General features: G+C 38.6%; 1 protein-coding gene across 4 annotated transcripts in view; it reads right to left on the reverse strand.

The window, feature by feature from the left end:
* The window catches only part of CASD1 (CAS1 domain containing 1), a 37,387-nt gene extending 23,697 nt beyond the window's left edge, over positions 1 to 13,690 (reverse strand). For 3 of the 4 annotated variants that reach the window (XR_010883498.1, XR_010883499.1, XM_067291676.1), the window contains exons 1-3: positions 13,381 to 13,690; positions 1,503 to 1,599; positions 618 to 738 (exon numbers count right to left, since the gene is read on the reverse strand). Coding sequence is in view for 2 of the 4 variants with exons in the window: in XM_067291676.1 (XP_067147777.1) it covers positions 618 to 738; positions 1,503 to 1,599; positions 13,381 to 13,513 (351 nt within the window). In the remaining 2 variants the exon portion in view is untranslated. Of the gene's footprint in view, positions 1 to 617; positions 739 to 1,502; positions 1,600 to 13,064; positions 13,130 to 13,380 lie in introns of all 4 variants that reach the window. The other variant, XM_067291677.1, reaches the window with a different exon arrangement.
* Between the last annotated feature and the right edge of the window lie 7,324 nt (positions 13,691 to 21,014).

Genomic DNA, 21,014 nt, shown 5'->3' on the forward strand with positions numbered 1-21,014 from the left:
CAGCAAAAGAAATTAACATTCTGTTCAACAAAGTATATAGCTAAACACTTTCTCACTATTTCCACCCACCAAGCTGTAGTTCCCACTGTTCACTTTGTAAAATTCAAACAGCTTTTCAGCAGCTGTAAAACAAAAAGGTAAGACCGGAAGCTATTTTTAGTTTCAGCCTCAAGTTAGACCTGGAAATCACTCAATGCCCCAAGGATTTTTATGAAAAGATTAGATCAGCAATTTAACTGACATATAAAATGACAAATTAGAAGCTATGAATTACTACTGGTTAAAAACACACAGTGGAACAATCATTTTCTCACCAAGAAGCCAAATATGAAGTACAAGCTGCTATGGGACAAGTCAACTGCAATAATTCATTCCCAGACTACCGCAAGCTTTCTCTCAAGCTTTCTAGTTCACTTCTCAGACTGCCAATCATCTCATTAATACCCAAACAATTATCTTGGCCTAATCTTGTTCTTCTCTAAAATACCTTTTCGTGGTTCTTCTTCCTTGATTTCTAGGCTGCAAACAGTGTAATTTCTTGCTTTTTTGAAGTCTGGAGAAGAGTTAAGAGGCAAACTGGGAGGAAAGAAAGAAAAATAACAACAAAATCCTCTTACCTTATTTCCTTCTTCTTTGACTTGAGGGTTTATGAGTTTTATAAATGAATAAAACAGCTGTCGAATTCTAGAATCTCCTATAAATGCAATATGTTTGTCTATGAGGCAATTTTTTGCTTCACTGTAAAAACAAAACAGCAACATGCATGTTATGAGAAATTTATACTATTTTAGGAAAAAGTCTGGGGAAAAATCTATAGAGCAATATAGATAGTGCTTAGAATTATCTCCAGCTCTAAAGAATAGTAAATCCATTTAAAAACATATAAAATTAATTAAAAATGTAGAATAATTTGCATACAAATGAAAATGAACTCTCCTGCTAATATGATTAGAACAGGCTTTCCTGTTCTGTTCAATCATCTGTTTCCTGTGGTGCTAGAAACAAAGGAGTTTCAAAATGGTAATACACAGTGTAATTTTGAAAAATAAAGTTCTCTTACTAGCATTAATTTAAAAAAGGTGACTGCTAATTTTATTGACAATTGTTTGATAGAATTCTTCAGGAGATATTTACTTTTACTACACATTTAGCTACTTGGGATTCTAAAAAATCATAGTATTTTCCTTAGCAATATGAAAGTGACATACGAAGTTTTGCAGTCTCTTGCACTATCTTGTGCTTCTCCAAAACAATTATTAGTACCACTACCACTAACATTTATTTGTATCTTAGCAAATAAACTCAAATATGATAGGCATTGTAGATACACATATAAACCACAATGAAAAGGCTTTCTTCTGATAAATGGTACACTTTATTGAAATTTTAGAGAATCAGCTATAAAGTGAAAAACATGAGACTGCAATAACTAAAATTGCAGTCCAGCAACCATTAGTCTTCTTTCCAGGCAAATGAGAATCCAAAAGTAAGAATTTCCTTACCTATTTTTATACTTGTGCATCATACAACTGTGGGGCTGCCATACTTTTTCTCCGAGAAATCTCCCACTGGACAGAAGATACTCGCATGTGTCATCACCTTTAAAGTGTTACATTAAGATTAGAATTCAGATACAAAAAAAAAGTTAAAACAGAGTTCTGCTGCCTTTTAAAAACACCCCGACAATATTTGAAACACACAGGAATCCAAGCAATCAACAGCAGTAACCAGATTTAATTTGTTGCAGCAACATCTCACAAGAGTTTCTGCAAATAGTCCTGTTGCTTTTACCATGTCTCTCTAAAACATTCCTCTGACACACAAAATGATAGTGGCCCAACTTCTGCTGTTGGAAAGATGCTGGAACAGCAAGAAAGTCTATTACATCTCCTTTTTTAAAACACAGATACCACCTTAGAGCAGCTGAAATTAAATGCTGGGTTACTACACAAAAATAACTTTACACAAGAATTCTCCGATGGTTCCGAATTGCAGCTACCTTTTCCAGTCAAGAAGTTGCATGCTAATTATGGTTAATCACCTTGCAGGTGGCAATTTTTCAGGTCATTTTAAGTTCATATAAATAAAACACCTCAGTTATGAAATCAGTGGCTGTTATCTTTCAATAGACTCCACAACAGATTCCTCTGGCATATAAACTCAACGCAGGGCAAAGCTGCTTGCCATAAGAGGAACTGCCCTCCAGCATTTTTGTCATACCTGGCATTTCAGACCATGACAAACAGGAAAATTGCGGTAAATGAAATGGCAATTACTTATGGTGGCTTGTGCAGAAACAATGTACCGCAAACCCCTTACTTAACACTTTCTGTGAAATCTTAACTTGATTAAACTCAACGGCGAATTTCCCTTTAATTCAGTGAAATCTGTATTAATTCTAAAAAATGGGGCTTTTCCCACCCACTCTTCAGGGCTACTGGAAGCCACACATAAGGAGACAGATACACTTGCTGACTATTTCAACTGTTAAGAGAAAATCTGAAGCTTTATCTAGAACTGCAAATTAAATGAAGTGAACAGAGAGCAATGCCGGTAGTGCGACATCTGAGGTCTGCGGGAGCAGGAATTTAGAAGGCACTGCTGACATCTAATGAGACCCAAGTTCACAGTCCTAAAAGTAAAAGATCAGTGCTACAGTAAAATTTTTAGGAAAAAAGAGACAGAACCAGGACAGCACTTACCATGTGCTTAAACAAAGCACTTAACATGTGCTTCCACATGTCCACAATCCAACAAAGAGGACAGCGGAGAACAAGGTACGCTGGTAAGGCTTTCTGTGTAACATTCTGATAAGAAAACCTAAGCATTTACCACAGTCAAAGCTAAGGTAGCTGAGAAGCAGCACATGATTTTTATTTATTTATTTTTAAATAAAGCAATGTTGGAATTTTGAGGGAAGTGGTTCTGCAGATACATTACTACATTTGCACAGAATGCAAAAAATGACTATTTTGTGATAAAAGGAATCAAGCTATTTGAAAAGATGCAAGAAGAAAACCTGTGGAAAAAAAAACTAATTGCAAAGGCACTCTGCTAAAGAGAGCATGCCTCTCAATTACAGGTATTTTTTTTAATTTGAGAATATTTTTGTCTAACAAGTATTCAAAGGTTGCATGATCTCTACTTCTTATTCTTCTTGACAGGAAGAAAATATCCAAGTGCTCATATTTGCAGCTGCTGTAATTACCAGAGAGCTCCTCTGGAGAGTAAACAAATATTTTGAATCATATTTGCATCGGTTAATTACTTAGCTGCTTTTATTTACATTTTTAATACAAAATAATTCAAGTCTGGAGATAAGCCATTGTAAATACAATGATATTAGATAATAGTTTCCATAGAAAGTCTGCTTAGCAGAAAACTGTACAAAAGCTAAAAGCTAAAAAGTCTTTAGGGACAAAGACCTATTTTGACAAATGTAAATAAATAAAAGAAATAAGAATCTCATGCCGTCTTTATGTCTTCTGTACATTGTATTTTTCATTTAAATAAAGAAACATAAATGTACAGATAGTCACAAATGTCAGAGACTGCATTACAATAATGAGCACAGATTCATTCTTTTCTAAGATTTTTAAAGATGCTGGGAATATTAACTGCTGGATTTAGTACTATATTTATAGTAAGACTAAAATTTATTTTATTTCAGCTAAAAATGTCATGAGCTGTAAATACCAAGATCAAAGCAGTGAACTGGAGTGAGTTTACTCAGTGTTGTTCTACAGGTCTAATTTACCACCACCTCCTTTCTCCACTGCATAACCCTCATTAGACTCTCAAAGGCAACATCTTCCACAGAATAGCTGCAAACAACTAGCCGTCTGTAGATCACATTTGAGAATTACTGAAAGACTTAGTTAAAATGCATTTTGGACATTGAGGAAACTAAATGCACATTTTAAGTCTTGTGTTCAAAAAAAGGTATGATTTATTTATGCAATATAAATTAATGTACAAGCATAAAAAACAGAAACAAGACCATGGGACATAAAAATAAAAAACAATGGAATAAGAAAACTTTTTGAACTCTAGAAAATATCTTGATTAAATTGATGTAATTTTCAAACTAAGACAACCTTGAAAAACCAAAAGAGATCCTGGGGAGAAAGAAAGTGGATTTCTCATGCTCAAAGTTAAGCACCTACAGAAGTGCTTAACAGCCCTGGGGCTACATTTTAGTTTTTACTGAAAGCATCTGTCCTTGCTAGCAACGATTAGTTATTTGTACTTCAAAGTATTATTATGAGCGTTTTAAGCCATTTATTATCAACATATAAGTTAAAGAAAATCATACAAAAATACTGCCAAAATGTTAGATTTCTAAGCTAGGAACACATAATAGCTTATCACTACGGGAAGTCTGTACTACGCTTAACCTGCATGGGAATTACCTGAATCCTCAGAAGGCCATTTCTTAAATAAATTCTGTAGACAAATAATGCCTACTTGACATTCCTCTTCAATAGTACAAAACACAAATCATGTGCTAGTCAATGTAAACAAAGGCTTTTCTCAAACTATCCCTCTCCAGGTGCCATTCTGCACTAATTCTCATATACTCTCTCTTTTTTTTTTTTTTTTAAATAAGATATAGGAAAATTTGGAAAATGCCTTATTATTTTCATAATTTCCCAATACTGAGAAGAAACTGTGAAGCCAATATCAATATTGAAATTATTTTTCTATAAACATTTTAAATCTGGGGGGAAAAACCTCAGAATACATAATCACCTGTTAGTTTTCAACTACCCTGCAACTTAACCAATGTGATCTTCTGCAAGTGCAAAAATTATTCAATGCCTAGAAGCACAAAAGAAAGAAAATGTATATATGCATGCACATTTGGAGCAGTTCTAGCAATCCCACAGAAGTGAGGTACTAGAAAGCATAGGAAGTTAACATAAAAAGGTGTTGCTCAGTCCGGCGCGAGTACACAATCAATGGTCAGTGAGCACAGCAGCAGCTTTTGATGATCATGGAGAGAGAATATTTTGCCCACAAACATGCTGCCAAAGGATTCCTTCAACCCCTGCTTCTGCTAAAACTGTAAGGAAGGCCAAAATGTCATGATTGTTTTCAGTCAATCCAAGCGCAAGTGGCTGGCGGCAGTGCCCGCTCCCTCGTGCCAGCATTGGCACTGGCTCAAGTGAGCTGGGCCAGGTAATCAAGCAGGACGGCTCCGCGACAGCTCCTGCGTCACTCCAGCCCCAGGGAAAGGTCAGGAGCAGATGCACGACAGGGGCACGACAGTCCCTTTGGGGGCAACACATATTTAGGTGGACTAAAGCAATCATCGTCTCGCACTGCAGGTTCTCAACAGTCAAACCTGGGCACTTAAGACCTATGGAAATACTTTACACTATACACTGAAAGGTTTTAAAAATACACTGTAACCACAAAATTTAAACTATAAAATTTTAAATTTCTCTGCTTCAGCAATAACAAAGTGTGAGCTTGACAGTTCAAAAGTTTGCACTTCTATAGTTTGAGCATTCATTATATACACTAAAAAAAAATTGGCCTTACTAAACTGTGATTATTAGAATGTTTCACAGTCTGTTCCGTAAAAGCATATTTCCCCCCAAATGAAAGCGCACTCCCTATAAATATCCATGAAATTATTTGAAGTATTTGGTCCATAAAGTCTTTAATTAATTACTTCCTAAAATATGCATGAAACATTAAATAAGGCATAAATCTCTCCCCAAGAAAAAATTCAGTAAAATATATGTTACAAAATTAGCACACATGGACATATTAGCTCTTCTCCTCAAAGTAAGACTATAAACCACATCATTTTCCATCATCTCACAATTATTTAGGTTAGTAGCTTTTACAAATCAAATGTCCAGCAAGAAACCTGAAGAGACAGCAGGAATGAATCTCTCAAAATGACAGGGCAAACCTGCATTAATGACTATATGGATGATGGGAACAACTCTATTCTTCCAATAAATAAAGGACTAGGATCTTTAGAAACCTGTATGATCATAGATCTTCACAGATTATCTTGCAGATTATATGCACCACACATTGGTGATGCTGTTGACACTCAAATTTGTGAACTGATACTTAGCTGCCTGCTTCTCCACAACCCACCCCAGAAAAATAAAAGATAAGATTCCCATCAATGAACTTGGAAAAATGTTACAAAAAGCATAAAACAAAACACAGGTTTAAAGTATAGCTGACACCCAAAACTATTACTCTCTCTTATTTAGGACACAAAAAAAGCACATCTCAGACACAGAAGTACTGATAGTGCAGCACCTGGATGCTGCTTCTTGGAGCAGAACATAAAATTAGCTTGGAGGAAGGAAGAAGTGGCAGCTAAAGATATCCTCTATCCTTCCCTTCCCTCCAAAAACTCCTTCTTCCTGTTTTCATGAAAGTCAGAAAAGGGCATGGAGAAAAGACTGTATTGCAAATGTTATTTCTTGGCTCATTTATCTTACAAATTCAACAGTGGTTATATAATCAAGTGTTATTATTTACAATGACCTAAGGTTCCTCAGTTCTCTTATTTCAAAATACAACTGCTAGAAGCAGACTTCTTTTCTTTCTTGAACTTCATTTCCTTACCACTGCTATTGCATCATGACTACTAAAAAAGCTGGAATAATATGAAGGATTGAAAAAAGTCTGGATAAACTTCTCAGAGTCGTAGCTCTGAGTTTGGTTTGAGCTCTAGTTCTCCATGAGGACCCACACATGACACACTCTTATCATGATAATTGGGCTTTAATAAAACCATCAGTCTTCATCCCCTATCTCAGTTGCAGGAGCTCTTGGTTAGACAGATTTTGAAACATGGAAGAGAAATGTGTGTTTAAAATTTAAATAAAATACATACATACAGTAATCCTATTTTTTGTCATTGATGAGAATCCATTAATCTCTCCCAGGTAGTTCAGGAATCCCCTGCAACAAATTCACCCATAACCTCCCAAGCAAATGTTTGGGATACCACAAACCAAACCGACACTTCCTTCCTAATCACAATGCACATGCCTTATGTTTCAAACTGATTTATTACTTAACAGCAGTTACAGGATGTGGTAAATTCCCTGAGACAGGAGGCCACATGCTTCTAACATTTACAGGAGTTCCCATGAAAGTATGCTGACACTGCAGGTGTAGGCTCAACTCAGGGATTTCCAGAAAGGTAGTCTCTGTCATTCTCCTACTTTTCAACCAGTACAGATCACTCCAGGTCAGCAATATAATCTTTTCCTTCCAGTCAATGCTTGCTTCATCAGTACAGTGCCATTTCTGAGCAGGTCTAAGAAAAGATCTTCCAGAAGCAGTTTATCAATGCCTTTCTTCTCCTCTTCCAACTGCTGCTGCCTACAAGACAGCTGCTGAGATCCTGCTGCCAAAACTTCTGCAAAAGGAGCTCAGAAAACAGCAGCTGACTTGCAAAGTTGAATCTTCATATACTTTTTCACAGAATTATGTTGGCATAGCCCAGATTTGTTGGGCAGATATCTTCTTAGTAGAAACCATAAGTTCAAAATGACCAAAGTTTTAGTTTTTCTTAATCATTTAAAATAAAATCATCTTTCCCTTCTTCAGTTTTCAAACAACATAATTTGTAAGTCGCTCAAAAATGAAACTGTCATAAATAATTTCAAAATTAACAAACTCATGTTGCTTGTGATTAGATTATGAGAACAGATGAATCAGATTTATTATAGAAACTGCTACAAAAAAAATCAACTTTGCAGAAGATGAAAACTAGCAGGAGGCATATCAGAAATATATAAAAAAGTCCACCACTAATTATGTGTGCTTCCTCTGAAACACATATTAATTTACTGAAGAAGACACATAAGAAAATAAAGATGGCTATTTGTGGTCAGATCAATGGTCAGTCCAGCCTGATATCTTGTCTTCAACAGTGGCCATAAGCCAATGGCTAGGGAAGAGTAAGAAGAGGGCAAGCATAGATAATATTCCTGTCTAATATTCTTCCAACTATGTTCAGTGCAGGGACTTCCTGAGCTGGACATGGTTTCTGCATATTTTGTAACCTTCAACAGACATCTTTCCCACAAAGTTGACTAGTCTTCTCTCGAATTTTTAGCATCTACAGCGTCCTTCTGCAGGAGGATGCCATACCCACCACCTGCTGCTTAAAGAATCATCCCCCTTTTCTTTGTTTTAAATATGGTTTCCACTAGTTTTGATACTCCCTAGTTCTTGTACTGGAAGAGACAGCCCACACCCAGGTCTACCATGATTTGCAGACCACTGACAAATCCTTCCTCGATCATTTCTTTTCAAGACTAAAGAATCTTAGTTTACTAATTCTTCATAGTAGAAAATGTCTCTTATCTTGAGTTCAAGACATGAGCTTAGTAGCTCTACACTTATGGTACAAAAAGCCTCTTCCTCCAAGTCTCCCACAGATCTTACACAGATGAACTATTAGATTTATATATAACTATGAATATTTAAATGCGTATTATATTGGTAAAAAACTACGCTAGAGTATTTTGATCATCAAAAATTAAGCAATACTAGAAATTATGTACTGTATGGTCTCCTTGCATTTATACAAACAGTCTAATCACATGAACACATTCTACTTTTCCACAATTCCCATTTTTCATTCAGTAGAGAAGAATGAGAAAGCTGCGTAATATACTTTTCCCTATCTTCCACTAAGTGCTCCTGCCTTATTCCATGCACACTATACAAAGTCTACACGAACACAGAGTTATTTTCTCACAGTCTTATTCAAGAGCTCATCATCTTAGTGACAAAGTGTTTCACAGATATTTATGACTATTTCCAGGAGAAAATGAAGCTATATTATCCACCCTGTTCTCCCACTCCCCTATTTTACAGTTGCAAGAACTACTACAGATTTCCCTAGTAATATATAGCTGCGAAGGCAATGTAGAGCACAAATACTATGAGCTGACAATCCAGGCCAGCGTGCAGACTTCAGAGCACTCAGAAGACTCGTCCTTTCAAGTATAAGCAACGGGTGACAGCAAATCGTAACTGCAGACAATATGCCACTCCATCAAATTTAGCCACAAATAAAACAATCCTCCATCCTACAGTATGCTTACTGCAATCACATTCCAAACATAATGCACTGTATAAAAATGATTTTAACATATGCAAATATACAGATAATATTTTAGGCCAAGGAATTAGGCTTTATTTCCTAACTCCTTCCTAACTCCTAATACTGAATATCTTACTATTTCACCTGCAAGACAGAAAGTTCCTGAAAGTCATTAGGAGTATTATTGATGTCTGATGTCTTTCTTTAAACATAAAAGTAGAAGTTGTTTAGGGAAGATGAAGGTGGAGAATGAGACGAGCGAAACAGCAGCTGAGATGGTAGATCAGAGGTTACAGGCAAAAGAGAGCCTCCAGAAAATGCCGAAGTGTTACACAGGAGATGAACTACTTGAATAACACAGCAGCTAAAGAACCACTTTTTTTTAATACACTATACCTTCCTCTTAACCATTAATGAGATCTTCATTTTTAAAAAAAGACTGAGAAAAGAAACTTAAATGTCATTCTGTAGACAAAACAGATCATTTTTTGAAGTTCCTTAATGCTTTAAAATATCTGTCCAAAAAATTACATTTTATTTTCAATCAAATGTTGCACTCATATATACTAAGGTATAGTTATACAAGGAGTATGATTTCTCTGAATTTTATTATGCTCATTAATTTAGTTTATAATTCCTCAGTATTATGTTTTTTCTATTGAATTTGTGAAACCTCAGTCTTCATTCAGTGCCCAAACACACTACGTTTCACAACAGATTCCCTAAAAGGTATATACCTCTATTTCAAAGAAGCAGAATTCCAACTGTTCACAATTATTTGAAATAAAAATGTAGTTTTAAACATGGTATATTCACTGACTATTCTAAGAAGGCAAATTTTAAAATAAAAAGTTATTTCCAAAAAGGTTTAAGACTGTACCTTTGAAATACGATAATAACTGAAAAATACACAGCGCTATCTAACTTCACTGGATATTATACAAACATTTAGCCAAATTAATTCTTTGAAGCTGCATGCAAGTTAAAGATGGTTTTAATTAACTTAAAATTTTGCAAAAGTTTTAAATGGCCTTTAAATATGATAGTTTCCATTGTATCACTAAACATGAATTTGGGCTACCACAATCCACAGTCTAGCATTTTTTTTCTACCAATAACTTTTACACAGGCAAATTCTACTGGGAAGTGCAATCTAAAACATGCATTTGCAGGACTGAGGCCAAAATTAACTTAAGTCCGTCAGATGAAACAAAGGAGCATTAACTAAAGCCTTGCCCCAAAACAACCTCTTCACAAAATGCACACATATTCTTGACTTTAATCAATGCCTCATGAACTTTTCAGGATTGGCATGAGAGGAAAAAAAAAAAAAAATTAGATGGCACTCTACACAGCATGGGCTCCCAAATCGAGATAAACTAAGCTAACTACCAAAAAAAGTTATCCAATTACCACTAATATGAAATCTTAAAAACACAGATACATGGCAAACATATAAAATCTAAATATTAGTATTTTCACTCCTACTTAGGGTTAATGAGAAGCAGGAAATTGTATGAAAGCAGTCTTTATGTGCCTTTACTGCTTTTAGCCTTTTTTTTTAACCACTTTACCACTTTTTTTTTTTAACCACCTTACCACTTTAGCTCCTCTGAAAAAAGTTAAAAAAAACCCTACACTCTCTCGAAAACTCTCAGCATTTCCATGCTTGTCCCACAGAAAGAAGAATCACTGACCAACCTTCCTCATCTGAATTGTTGAGGAAAAATCACTGTACAACAAACTAGAAGCCTTAACACCCATGCACACATACAAACCCTTCCCCCCAAAACAGTGACAACTGAACAACAGGAACTCCCAGTGTCAACACGCTTCTATGGTGCAAGTTTGATTCTGTAAATTATAGATGACAGTGGAATAACAAGTATTTTGACTTAACACATAATTTCTCTTCAAAGCCAGCTGCGGCCTTCGTTGCTTTTTATATGCCATATATGACACCAATATCTGGTCAGGGTCATCAGAAACTTCTAACTTTATGAATGACATGTCTAATTTTAATGCATGTTTAATTTCAATCTAATTTTCTCCATTAATCAGGTAGTTGCTGTTTCAGCTAATGCAAACTTTGGGATATCAGTTTCTTTAGGTATTAAAGTTAAAACTTCTTGGAAAAAAAAAAGCCACAAAATAGATTTCACTACTTTTTATTTATATGCAGTTCTCCTTCATTTCCTTCATACTCCTAGACATCTATGAAGGAGAGATAGCATCCAGATGGGCAGTTAATTCATTGTTAAAAATTTTTTTTTGGACCCTATTATGGCAGAACATATATTCCTGTGAAAGAGTTTATCTTGCCTACTGTCCTTTTCCTGACAGCCATTAATGACAGATGCTGAAAGACGAAGTATAAAAAGCAAGACAAGTACAGAGTGATCTTTCCCTGTCATGTTCCAGCTTTCACGGTCCAGCAACTTCGTGTCAGAGGTTCTAATGAGGCCATTTGTGTTTGCACTCCTCATCTGATCCACACTCTTATAAGGGATTAGTAGCTTTGGTTGTGCAATAGCACCGTGAAATTTTCTGTTTTGTTTTTTATTATTTTCCAAAAACATTCTAACATTTTATTTGCTGCATTTCAGCTGTTTTTAAATCACTGAAGAGTTGCAGAATGAGCTCTCAAACACCTCTGCTTTTACCTAGCCTGAATAATTTTGTATCTTCTATAAATGCTGTTGCGTCACTTTTCCATTCTCCTTTTCTAAACCATTTATGAGTGTTTTGAATGCTATTTGTTCTTAGGAGACTCAGCTGGTAACTCTATATTCAGTCACACTCTATTTCTAAACTTTGAAACAGTTATTAATCAATGAGAAAACATCTCTCTTATCGTATAACAGCTTAAAGAAATTAAAAGCTTTGTGTGAAGGAACTTGTTGAAAGCTTCTTGAAAATCCAAACATACCATACCAACCAGTTCAGAGAACTCTTGAAGTTTTGCAATGTATGACTCAACACCCACATTAACTCTGCCATCATATATCATATTTATCCATAGTCCAGTTTCCTGCTAATTTGCTTGGCATGGAAATCTCTATTTCCATAGCACAGTCTTGGAATCCCTCTTTAAGGGAAGTATCACATTTGCTACCTTCCTTCCACCTGATTTAAGCCTTAAATCACACAGCACAATAAGCAAGTTCAGTACTTTATATTTGAATCCCTTTAGAATTAAGTAAATACTTCCACGTCTTGCAGCTTGGTACTGTTCATTTTGTTAGTTTATTTTATTGATAGATCAGCTGGAGGATGAATCTAGGGAACCATACCCATGAAGAAAGGCTCCCCATGTCTTTCCACAAAGAACAAAGCTGCAAGGAGTACATTTTGCTCTCCTGCTACAGCCTTATCTGCCTTGAACACTGGTAGCAAACTGTTAGAATGGAACGACACCGGTAGTCCTACGATAAACAAAGCTCTAGTGATCTATCTTTGGACAAACTTTCCGGTTTATCCCTAAAAATACACTACATTTTTTAAAGTAAATCACAAATAAAAAGAGATTTCCTTTCACTGTTTTCATTATTATTTACAGAGCATTTGAGATTCACAGCTTTGGATCCAAAACATCCCAAATACGCAAAGAACTGGAACCAGCAAAGTCCCCCGGTGGCCCTGTAACTGACGTGCAACAGTAAGGAGCCTGCTCACATGCTCCGGTCGTGGCTTCTAGATCAGTTATGGGCTTGTTGCCAACTACTAAAAAACATAAAATAAGCAAGCAGCTGTTTATTTTCCTACACCAAAGGTATAACTGAGACAGGATTTTGTTATGCTTGAGACAACAGTTCAAACAGAAAAGGAGTGTATCCAACCAAATCTTATAATAATTAAGATTTTAATGATTATCATTATTAGATAAAGGTTATTACCCTTCCTACACGGAAACATATGACACAGTGAAAGTCACTCTCTACCCGTGCAACTTCGTCTATACCTGTATAGCAAGACTGAACCACTGCTGAACACACACGCAGATAAGGCCTTACTATTCTGATTGCCCTAAAAGTTAAAAAATAAAAATAAAAAATCACATTATCGGAGATGCAGGGCACCAGGGCCGGCACCAGGAGCTCCGCGTGGCCCAGGAGAGGCTGCGGGCGGCCCAGGGGCGCCGCAGGGCGGCTGGGGCCGGCGCCCCCCCGCCGCTCCGCGGCCCCCCCGGCGCGGCTCCCCGAGACGTGCGACCCGCCGCCGCCGCCGCCGCCCCGGGAGCGGGGCCCCCCGCGGAGCGCCCGCGGCCGCCCCCTCACCTCGGTAGCGGCGGGAGGCGGCGTGGCAGGCGGCGAGGAGCAGGACGGCGGTCAGCGCCAGCGCCTTGGCGCTCCTCACGCTGAAGTAGTGGTTGATCTCCCGCTTGCCCAGGGTGTAGGCCAGCGCCGCCATCTTGGCTCCTCCATGACAACAGTGTGCGATGGGGCGGGCGGGCGCAGCGAGGCAGCGCTGGGCCCCCGGGGCGGCGAGGGAAACCTCCGCCTCCGCCGCCGCCGCCGCCGCTGCTGCAGCCGCCGCCGCCGCCGTCCCCACCAGCGCCGCGGAGCGAGTCCCGACACCCCCGCGGCCGGGGCGGAGACGCCGCCCTCCTCCGGGCGTCGCCGCTTCCCCTCCGCCGCCAGCAGGCGGCCCCCGGCGCGCTCCCGCCCGCCGCGCTGGGGCGGCGCTGCCGCCTCGCTCTGTGCGAGGCAGGCGGAGGGCAGCGGCGGCGCGGCGCGGCAGGCTCCGCGCCCCGGCGCCTCCCCGGCCGCTGCAGCCGCGCAGTCACCCGGGCCGGGCCGCGGCGCGGGGCGCCCCGCTGAAACCCCGCGGAGGGAGCGGGTCAGGTCGCTGCCGCGCCGTGTGTTGAGAGCGAGGTGCAGGACCTGCGCGGCGGCAGGAGCCCCCGCGCTGACCGCGGCACCGCACCGTCCCTTCCTCCCTGCCCTGCCCTCCCCGGGTGCAGGCCGTCTCCCGAAACACGTTTCTTCCAAATAAAATGACTGAACGCTTTCTGTTCAGAGGTTAGGAGGGAGAGCCGAGGAGTTGGGGGAAGGTGTTCAGGATGTATTTGCACTGAGAATAAACAAGGAGCCTGTCATCCTGCGTCAGGTCCGTGATAAAGCACTGGACGTGGGGGATTTTGAAGTGCTTACCTTCTCTCCGAGATCCAGAGGACTCTTTTTATATTAGCACCGGTTAAAAAAAAATGATTTTTTTTTGGCTGAACATGTAAATTTTAATAATGAAAAAATCTGGATTTTGAACTGAAAAGTCTAGTTTTCATTTTACCATCCTTCCATTTTCCTGTCATCCAAACATCCCTATTTTGGAAATTGGGAAAGGAGAAAAAAAAGAGGTGTGTGGCAGATCCCAAACACCTGCAACTAATTGAATTTGATTATTCATAACTGATCATATATGAAAAAATAATTGAAAAAAATGAAATGAAACACTTGAAACAAAGGCAGGAAGTTTACAGACTGCACACAAAGTTATTTTCAAATCTTATGTAAAAAACAACCTCAAGCTTTATAGAAGCATAACATGCATACAAGGTTTGACTTCTACGTATTCTTTTGACGTGCACTGTTAGAATATATTCAATATATTTCACTCTCAACAGAAGCAAAAGATACATACCATTGCCATCCACCCAAGAAATGTCTTTACTATCTACTGATGTTCAATCTATATTTTTTCTATTCAGTTCATTCTATCAATTCAATCATTTTCTGTCCATTTTTTAAATAATAAAAAACGTTTTTTATTGTAAAATGCTTAGATTTATTCTCTCAGAGAAAACAGATTTTATGTAAAAGTCCAAGTGTACAAATTTGTAATTAGTCTTTTTTTTTGTTAAAAAAAAAAAAACAGTACTGGGGAGTTTTTCTACTTTCTGTTAAATAAGTACTTTCTTTTCCTGTCTGCTGATAATCTTAGCACTACCAGAAGTATACTAGCTCTTCTAATTGGCCACACGTTGGCTTTTGGTTTGCAAATGGTACAGTTTGGCATTTTCTTTCGGCTTGTTATGATGGAAGTGTCAGAAGCTGTCAGGGGGAGGAGAACACCTAGAGCAATCAGGAAGAGAAGGCTCAGCAAACTGAAAAGCAATTAATTTGAGAGGCGGAAGGAGGTTGGACACTGCTTCATGCTTTGGATAATGAGTATGAAAACTAAGAACAAACACACACACTTTCCATTTCTACTTTCTACAGATGTAGCTTTTCCTTAACTGTGTTAATGATATTCAGAGGTGATGGTGGTGTTATGTATGGTCACTAATGACAGAAGCTAAATGTGCTTTTAGACTACAGTATTTCTCCTATCTCTCCATGTAATAAAGCAATCAGGAAAGATGGGATTCATCTCACCTAACTCCAGCCACTTATAATGAACCATTTTATTTTAAGCTAATCATCTAAACTCTCTCTGTAGAACTGGTGGAAGAAAGCTATCTTTAATTTATGCTCAAATTAGAAAAAGGTGGATGACTCACCATTAGGAGTGGTTATCCTCTGTTGAATTTAGATAACTAGGCTGGACAGATGCCATTTACACAGATAAAATTTAGGTGAAGTAATTCTTACTTTGCTGCTTCTTGGTTTTGTTTGGTCAGCGCAAAGTTTATTGAAGAAGAACTTCATGCCATAGATCGAATCTGGTATGCATGTATAAGTTTGATAAGAAAGTCAGTCCAGAGTAGATGTCACGCTCTTGATTTTCCTGGTTTCAGCATTATAGCTGAGTGTAGCTTCTAGAGTGAGATCTGCTGTCTTCTCTCAATGGGCAATCTCAAGGACTTTAAGCATGTAAAAACAGGTAAGTGACTATATGTTATGAGAGCTGATATTTAAACACTTTCAGTTAGAGGAATAATAGGGAGTTCCCAAGTGATATTTTTCCTTCAGAGTTTTTTTGTCCCTATAGGAGTGGAATGAATTTTGTAAAAGTATATATATCAAAAGTATATATATCAGTATAATATAAATATCAGAGCTGGAAGAAAAGTTACAGCTTACATCTAATCTGTAGGTTTCATATATCATTCTATGAACATACTGATTGTTATATATTAACCAGAAGGTTCCCTTCATTACCTTACTAGCTAAGTGTTGAATAATAAATAGGATCTACAATACCCAAAACCATATCACATGATAATTTAATTTGTACAATATTGTCAGCTTGCTCTGCTCATGTTGTAATTCCTGAAAATAAAGCTCTGTTTCCAACAGATTCCTGGGGAGAGTAGTATGTTCAGTAGTGCAGCTTTTGCTTCAATAGCTTTTGTGTACTTGCCAAAAGATGACATCAAATATTAATTGCTGAGTTTTCAGCCTCATAATGGCAATCAGTCTTCCCATAAGCATCAGGTTTCCACGTAGCTTGCATGCATGGTAGCCAGTAAATATTTGATTAATGAAGAGGGAATAAAAAGCAATAAGAAGATTTTTCTCAGTGGACTTGTTCAAATAAAGTGTACTTCTGAGTACTGTCTCAGACAACTACTGAAACTGATATACCACCAGGCTTGTAAGATCTTGGAAGTTCTGTCACCAATTATTGTTTTTATGGATCTCTAATTTTATAACAGTTGTAAAAATGATTCCTCAATAGTCTGCACTAAAAACAACCTGCTATTAAGTCAAGTCAAATAAGGTGTGTAAAGGCTATATTTAGCTTTATCAATAAGAGATAAATACATCCACAATTCGATGAGGTTTAATTATGTTCTCATTTCAGCTTTCTGTAGTTAAATGATCTAAATTAGATGTGTATTGGAGGGATGGAGAAGAGGAAGGGGCAGACAGCAAATGTTAAAGTCCTCCAAATGTTAAAGTCCTCCTCTTCCATTAATGACAGTCAAGAGGATGCACTTTTCTGCATCCCTGTGCAGCTATGCAATCTTCAGCTCAGATTGGGTCTCTGTGTGGCCCACTAATGCAAATCTATTTTTCCTTCAGTTGCTTAGATTCTTATCCTCAAAGCCTTGCACTCGTCTACATAACGGGTCAAAAATTTTCTATTTTAAAAGCTTCTTGGTGTGTGGCTAGTATTTTTTTCTATCTTTCCCCTCTCTTGACTCCTGGTCCAGAGAAAATGGCAGTGAGTGTTAGTTCCTTGTCAAACTGGATGATTCTTTTTCATCAGTTACAGACCCACCCATGCCTTTCCTCATCCTTTCTCTTCCTGCTTCCTCCTCATGCTCCCAGAAATGTCTCTTTAACATCTAGAATTCTTTATATTTCTGTGGCAGTTTTTGCAAGCCTAAGCAGCCACTGTCCAAACTCTGTCCTGTCTGTGGAGAATGATAAGACTTCTCTTCTGGTTGCCAGCAGTACAGATGCCTTCCTATAATTACCATGTTCACTTTGAAATACGGAGTGAGAAAATCAAATCACTTCCACTTCAGTCAGTCTGAGCACTAGTAAAAATCATTATCTCTAATCTTCATTAACATTCTGTGTGGTGCATTAGTGGTCTGTCTGATACCAGTCCATTAAAAAATACTTAGCTTTGAGTTTAAAAAGCCCTGTGTCAACATCCTAGGCTGCTTATGCTTAGTGTGCAGCCACAGTGTACCACTGTGTTTCAACAGCCACCTTTGCCACACAATTTAAATAGGTGTACTCTGATAAAGAGGGCAGTTATCTGTATAGGTAAGAATTGATTTTTATTTACTGATGACCCTAACACAGAGCTAAGAGGCAACAGAGTTCCAGGAAGAACTTTGCAGGAGATATTAATTACGGAATATAGCAAATGAACTGAAATAACATAATGAAAGATTGCATGAGAGCAATACATAGGCAAAATACTTTTTATAAATTTAACATAAGGAAAAATATCTTAATACTGATTGTTTCTACATTTAAAAATGTTAAAGAACACTAATTAAGGAAATGTTAAAGAAATACTGGTAGGTGGTCCACCTATTAAGGATAAGTCATGCCCAAGTTTCAGGTGACAAATTACAAGGAGATGAAAACTTTCTTGCATCTTTGGGTGCAAATATCTGAACAAACATGGGTTTCATCCCAGAGGAGCAATGCCTGAGTGTACATCTCTCCTAGTGATTATTGTCTAATCACAACTATAAAGCTGCATTATCACAAATGTGACAGGAAAATATATCTAACTTTTCATCCTGTCTCTAAGCTAACTAGATCCAGTATCTGACATACTAGATACAGTCTAATTTTTATACTTTGTGCTACCTAAACCAGTCCAATTTTGACTTGAAGTCCTTTCATGTGTAATGGGGTCAGCAATCAGTACAGTACAAAACACAGCAAGAGAGAGAGTATGATTGATACAAAACCAAACAGAACCTAGGAAACGATCAAATGGGCATCATAAGAGGCTCAGATAATGAGGAAAGCTGGTTTTCTGGAAGGAAGAAATGACATTTTGAGGGTTGAAGATAGGTAAAAAGGTGGAAAAAGAAGGCAAAGCTTTTTTATTAGAAAAGGAGACGAGCAGTAAAGTAGTTATTATTGACAGCAATCATGCCTGGAACATTGGGACAGCTAAGAAAAGTATTTGATGAATACTGTGATCCTTGAGACTGGACAAAGGTGAACTTCAGTGTCACAAAAGACATTTGGTTAAAGAAAAATTAAGGACAATAAATATTCATGATGAATGAAGTGATTTCCTACTGCCTACAAGAAACTGGAAGAGAGTCCTACTCAGTTTCACAACCCAAAGCTAACTGACAAGTTTGCACGATTGGCGCTATTTTTGTGCTGTTGCCTGTTTCGGAACCTCTCCTAAATAAAAAGTAAAATATTAAATATGCCTATATTGATCAACAAATACTTCATCAGAGTATTTAATACTGCCAGAGAAATGCCATATAAAGTTTCTTTAGGTGGTCTTTGAGAATACCCCAGTTCCACAAAGAAGCTTTTTAGCTGTCCTCATTCAACATTTTTTTTCTCTTCTTGGTCTCAGCTGATGCTGGTTATTCAACTGGATGATTGTAAAACTGACTTCTATTTCACTGTGGAACAAGCCATAAACAAACTATGGAATTCATAATATAAAAATAAACATCAAAATGAGAGGGTTTGACTAGTTTATGGTACAAAAACTAGGACAGAAAAAAAAACAAAACAAATTGTAAGAAGCCTTATTTTTAAATGAAAAATTGTAATTGAGTGGTATGGATATCAATGCAAAATATACTTTGTTGAAATTACATGTCTTGTCAGCTCTGATTCTTCCAAGCAACTGAGGTTTATATACTTAATTTTCTAATTTTGTTATAACAGTGAAAAACAAGCTATATTAAAAATGGAAAAAAACAATTTTATACAGACATCTCCAGAAGACCATTTCTCGCTGAACTTGATGTAATTTCAGTTATGGTTGTTTCACCAAATTTCAAACTCCTTTAAAGAAACGTTCTTTAACTTTCTTTAAAGGAGTTTGAAATTTGGTGGAATTGGGCATACTTGACCGAGGTCAGGTAGGAAAATATCCATATCTATTTAATTTAGTAGTGTGAGATCAGGCCTTTGGAGAAGAACTCTTTTCTCATTACTAATACAGAGATCCTGCCAGGCAATCTAATTTTCCCCTAATAAGAATGACTTTGGTTTTTTTGCTTTCTGATTTCTTACTGAGAGTTGAGGGTGCTTCTGAATATTTTTTGCCTTTAAACTCTGAATGACTGAGATGGTATCTGAAATAATCTAGTACAATAAAATGTCCTATTGTAAAGTTTTTTTTAGCTTGCAAGATTCTATAATTTATTGGTGGAGCTTCATATTTTATTTACATTTTCTTCCCCACAGAGCTCTCTAGCACACTCAGTAATAGAATGTAATGCTTTTAATTAATAATATTAATAATAGAGCGCAGCTCCCAGAGGCAGTGAACAGACGCAGCAGTTTGCGCAGCAGTTCGTGCAGAAGGGCGCGTGAAGGAACCTTCGTTTCTGTTCCCTGTGGTGCACGCTTCCTCAAGTATGGTCGTGACATGCCGCACTGCGCGTTCCCCAGCGGCTGTTGGAGTTGCTGTGTCAGAGGCTGGGACCCAGACCGACCCTCTGACAGCAGATGCGGCTCTACAGGTCTCAGGCTGCAGGGAGTGCTTGGGGCCTCTCCGGGAGGCCTGGGCTGGCAGGCAGCTCTCCTGCAGAAGGTGTGCTGCTGTTGATGAGCTGTGTTGTCAGGTAAGGGAGTTACGGGAGGAGGTCAGTAGGCTGTGTAGCATCTGAGAAGCGGAGCAAGTGATAGACAGGGTATTCTTGGAGACTGTGCAGCTTCGGGAGTCCCAACCCCCCACAGCAGTGGAGTTGCCAGAGGGCTCTGTGCCGTGTGAAACGGTACATCATAACATCGTAGAAGAAGGCTGGAAACTGGTCACTGCTTGTGGGAGGAGAAAGGCTCCTACTCCTCCTGAAGACCTGAAGCTGAAGAACAGGTTTAGTGCCCTCCAGGATGAGGAGGGGATGGGCATGGCTGCCAGGGAAGTACCTGGGACAACAGACCCTGTGCCCTGCCGGAACGCCCGGAAGAAGTGGCGGGTGATTGTTGTGGGGGACTCCCTGCTGCAGGGGACGGAGGCATCTATCTGCCGACCTGACCTCATGTCTAGAGAGGTTTGTGGCCTGCCGGGGGCTCGTGTGAGAGATGTCATGCAAAGACTGCCTAGGCTCGTCCATTCTTCGGACTATTACCCACTGCTGCTCTTCTATGTGGGCGCCAATGACACCAAGGGCAAACTGGAGACCATCAAGCAGGATTTCAGAGCTCTGGGGATGGTGGTCAAGGGTCTGGGAGCCCAGGTCATCTTCTCCTCAATCCTGCCAGTGAGGGGGATGGATGAGAGGAGGAGGAGACGGACTTTCCAGGTTAACGACTGGCTGCGCCGCTGGTGTTGGCAACAGGGTTTTGGT

Source organism: Apteryx mantelli, chromosome 2 (assembly GCF_036417845.1).
Source record: "Apteryx mantelli isolate bAptMan1 chromosome 2, bAptMan1.hap1, whole genome shotgun sequence".
Taxonomy (NCBI): domain Eukaryota; kingdom Metazoa; phylum Chordata; class Aves; order Apterygiformes; family Apterygidae; genus Apteryx; species Apteryx mantelli.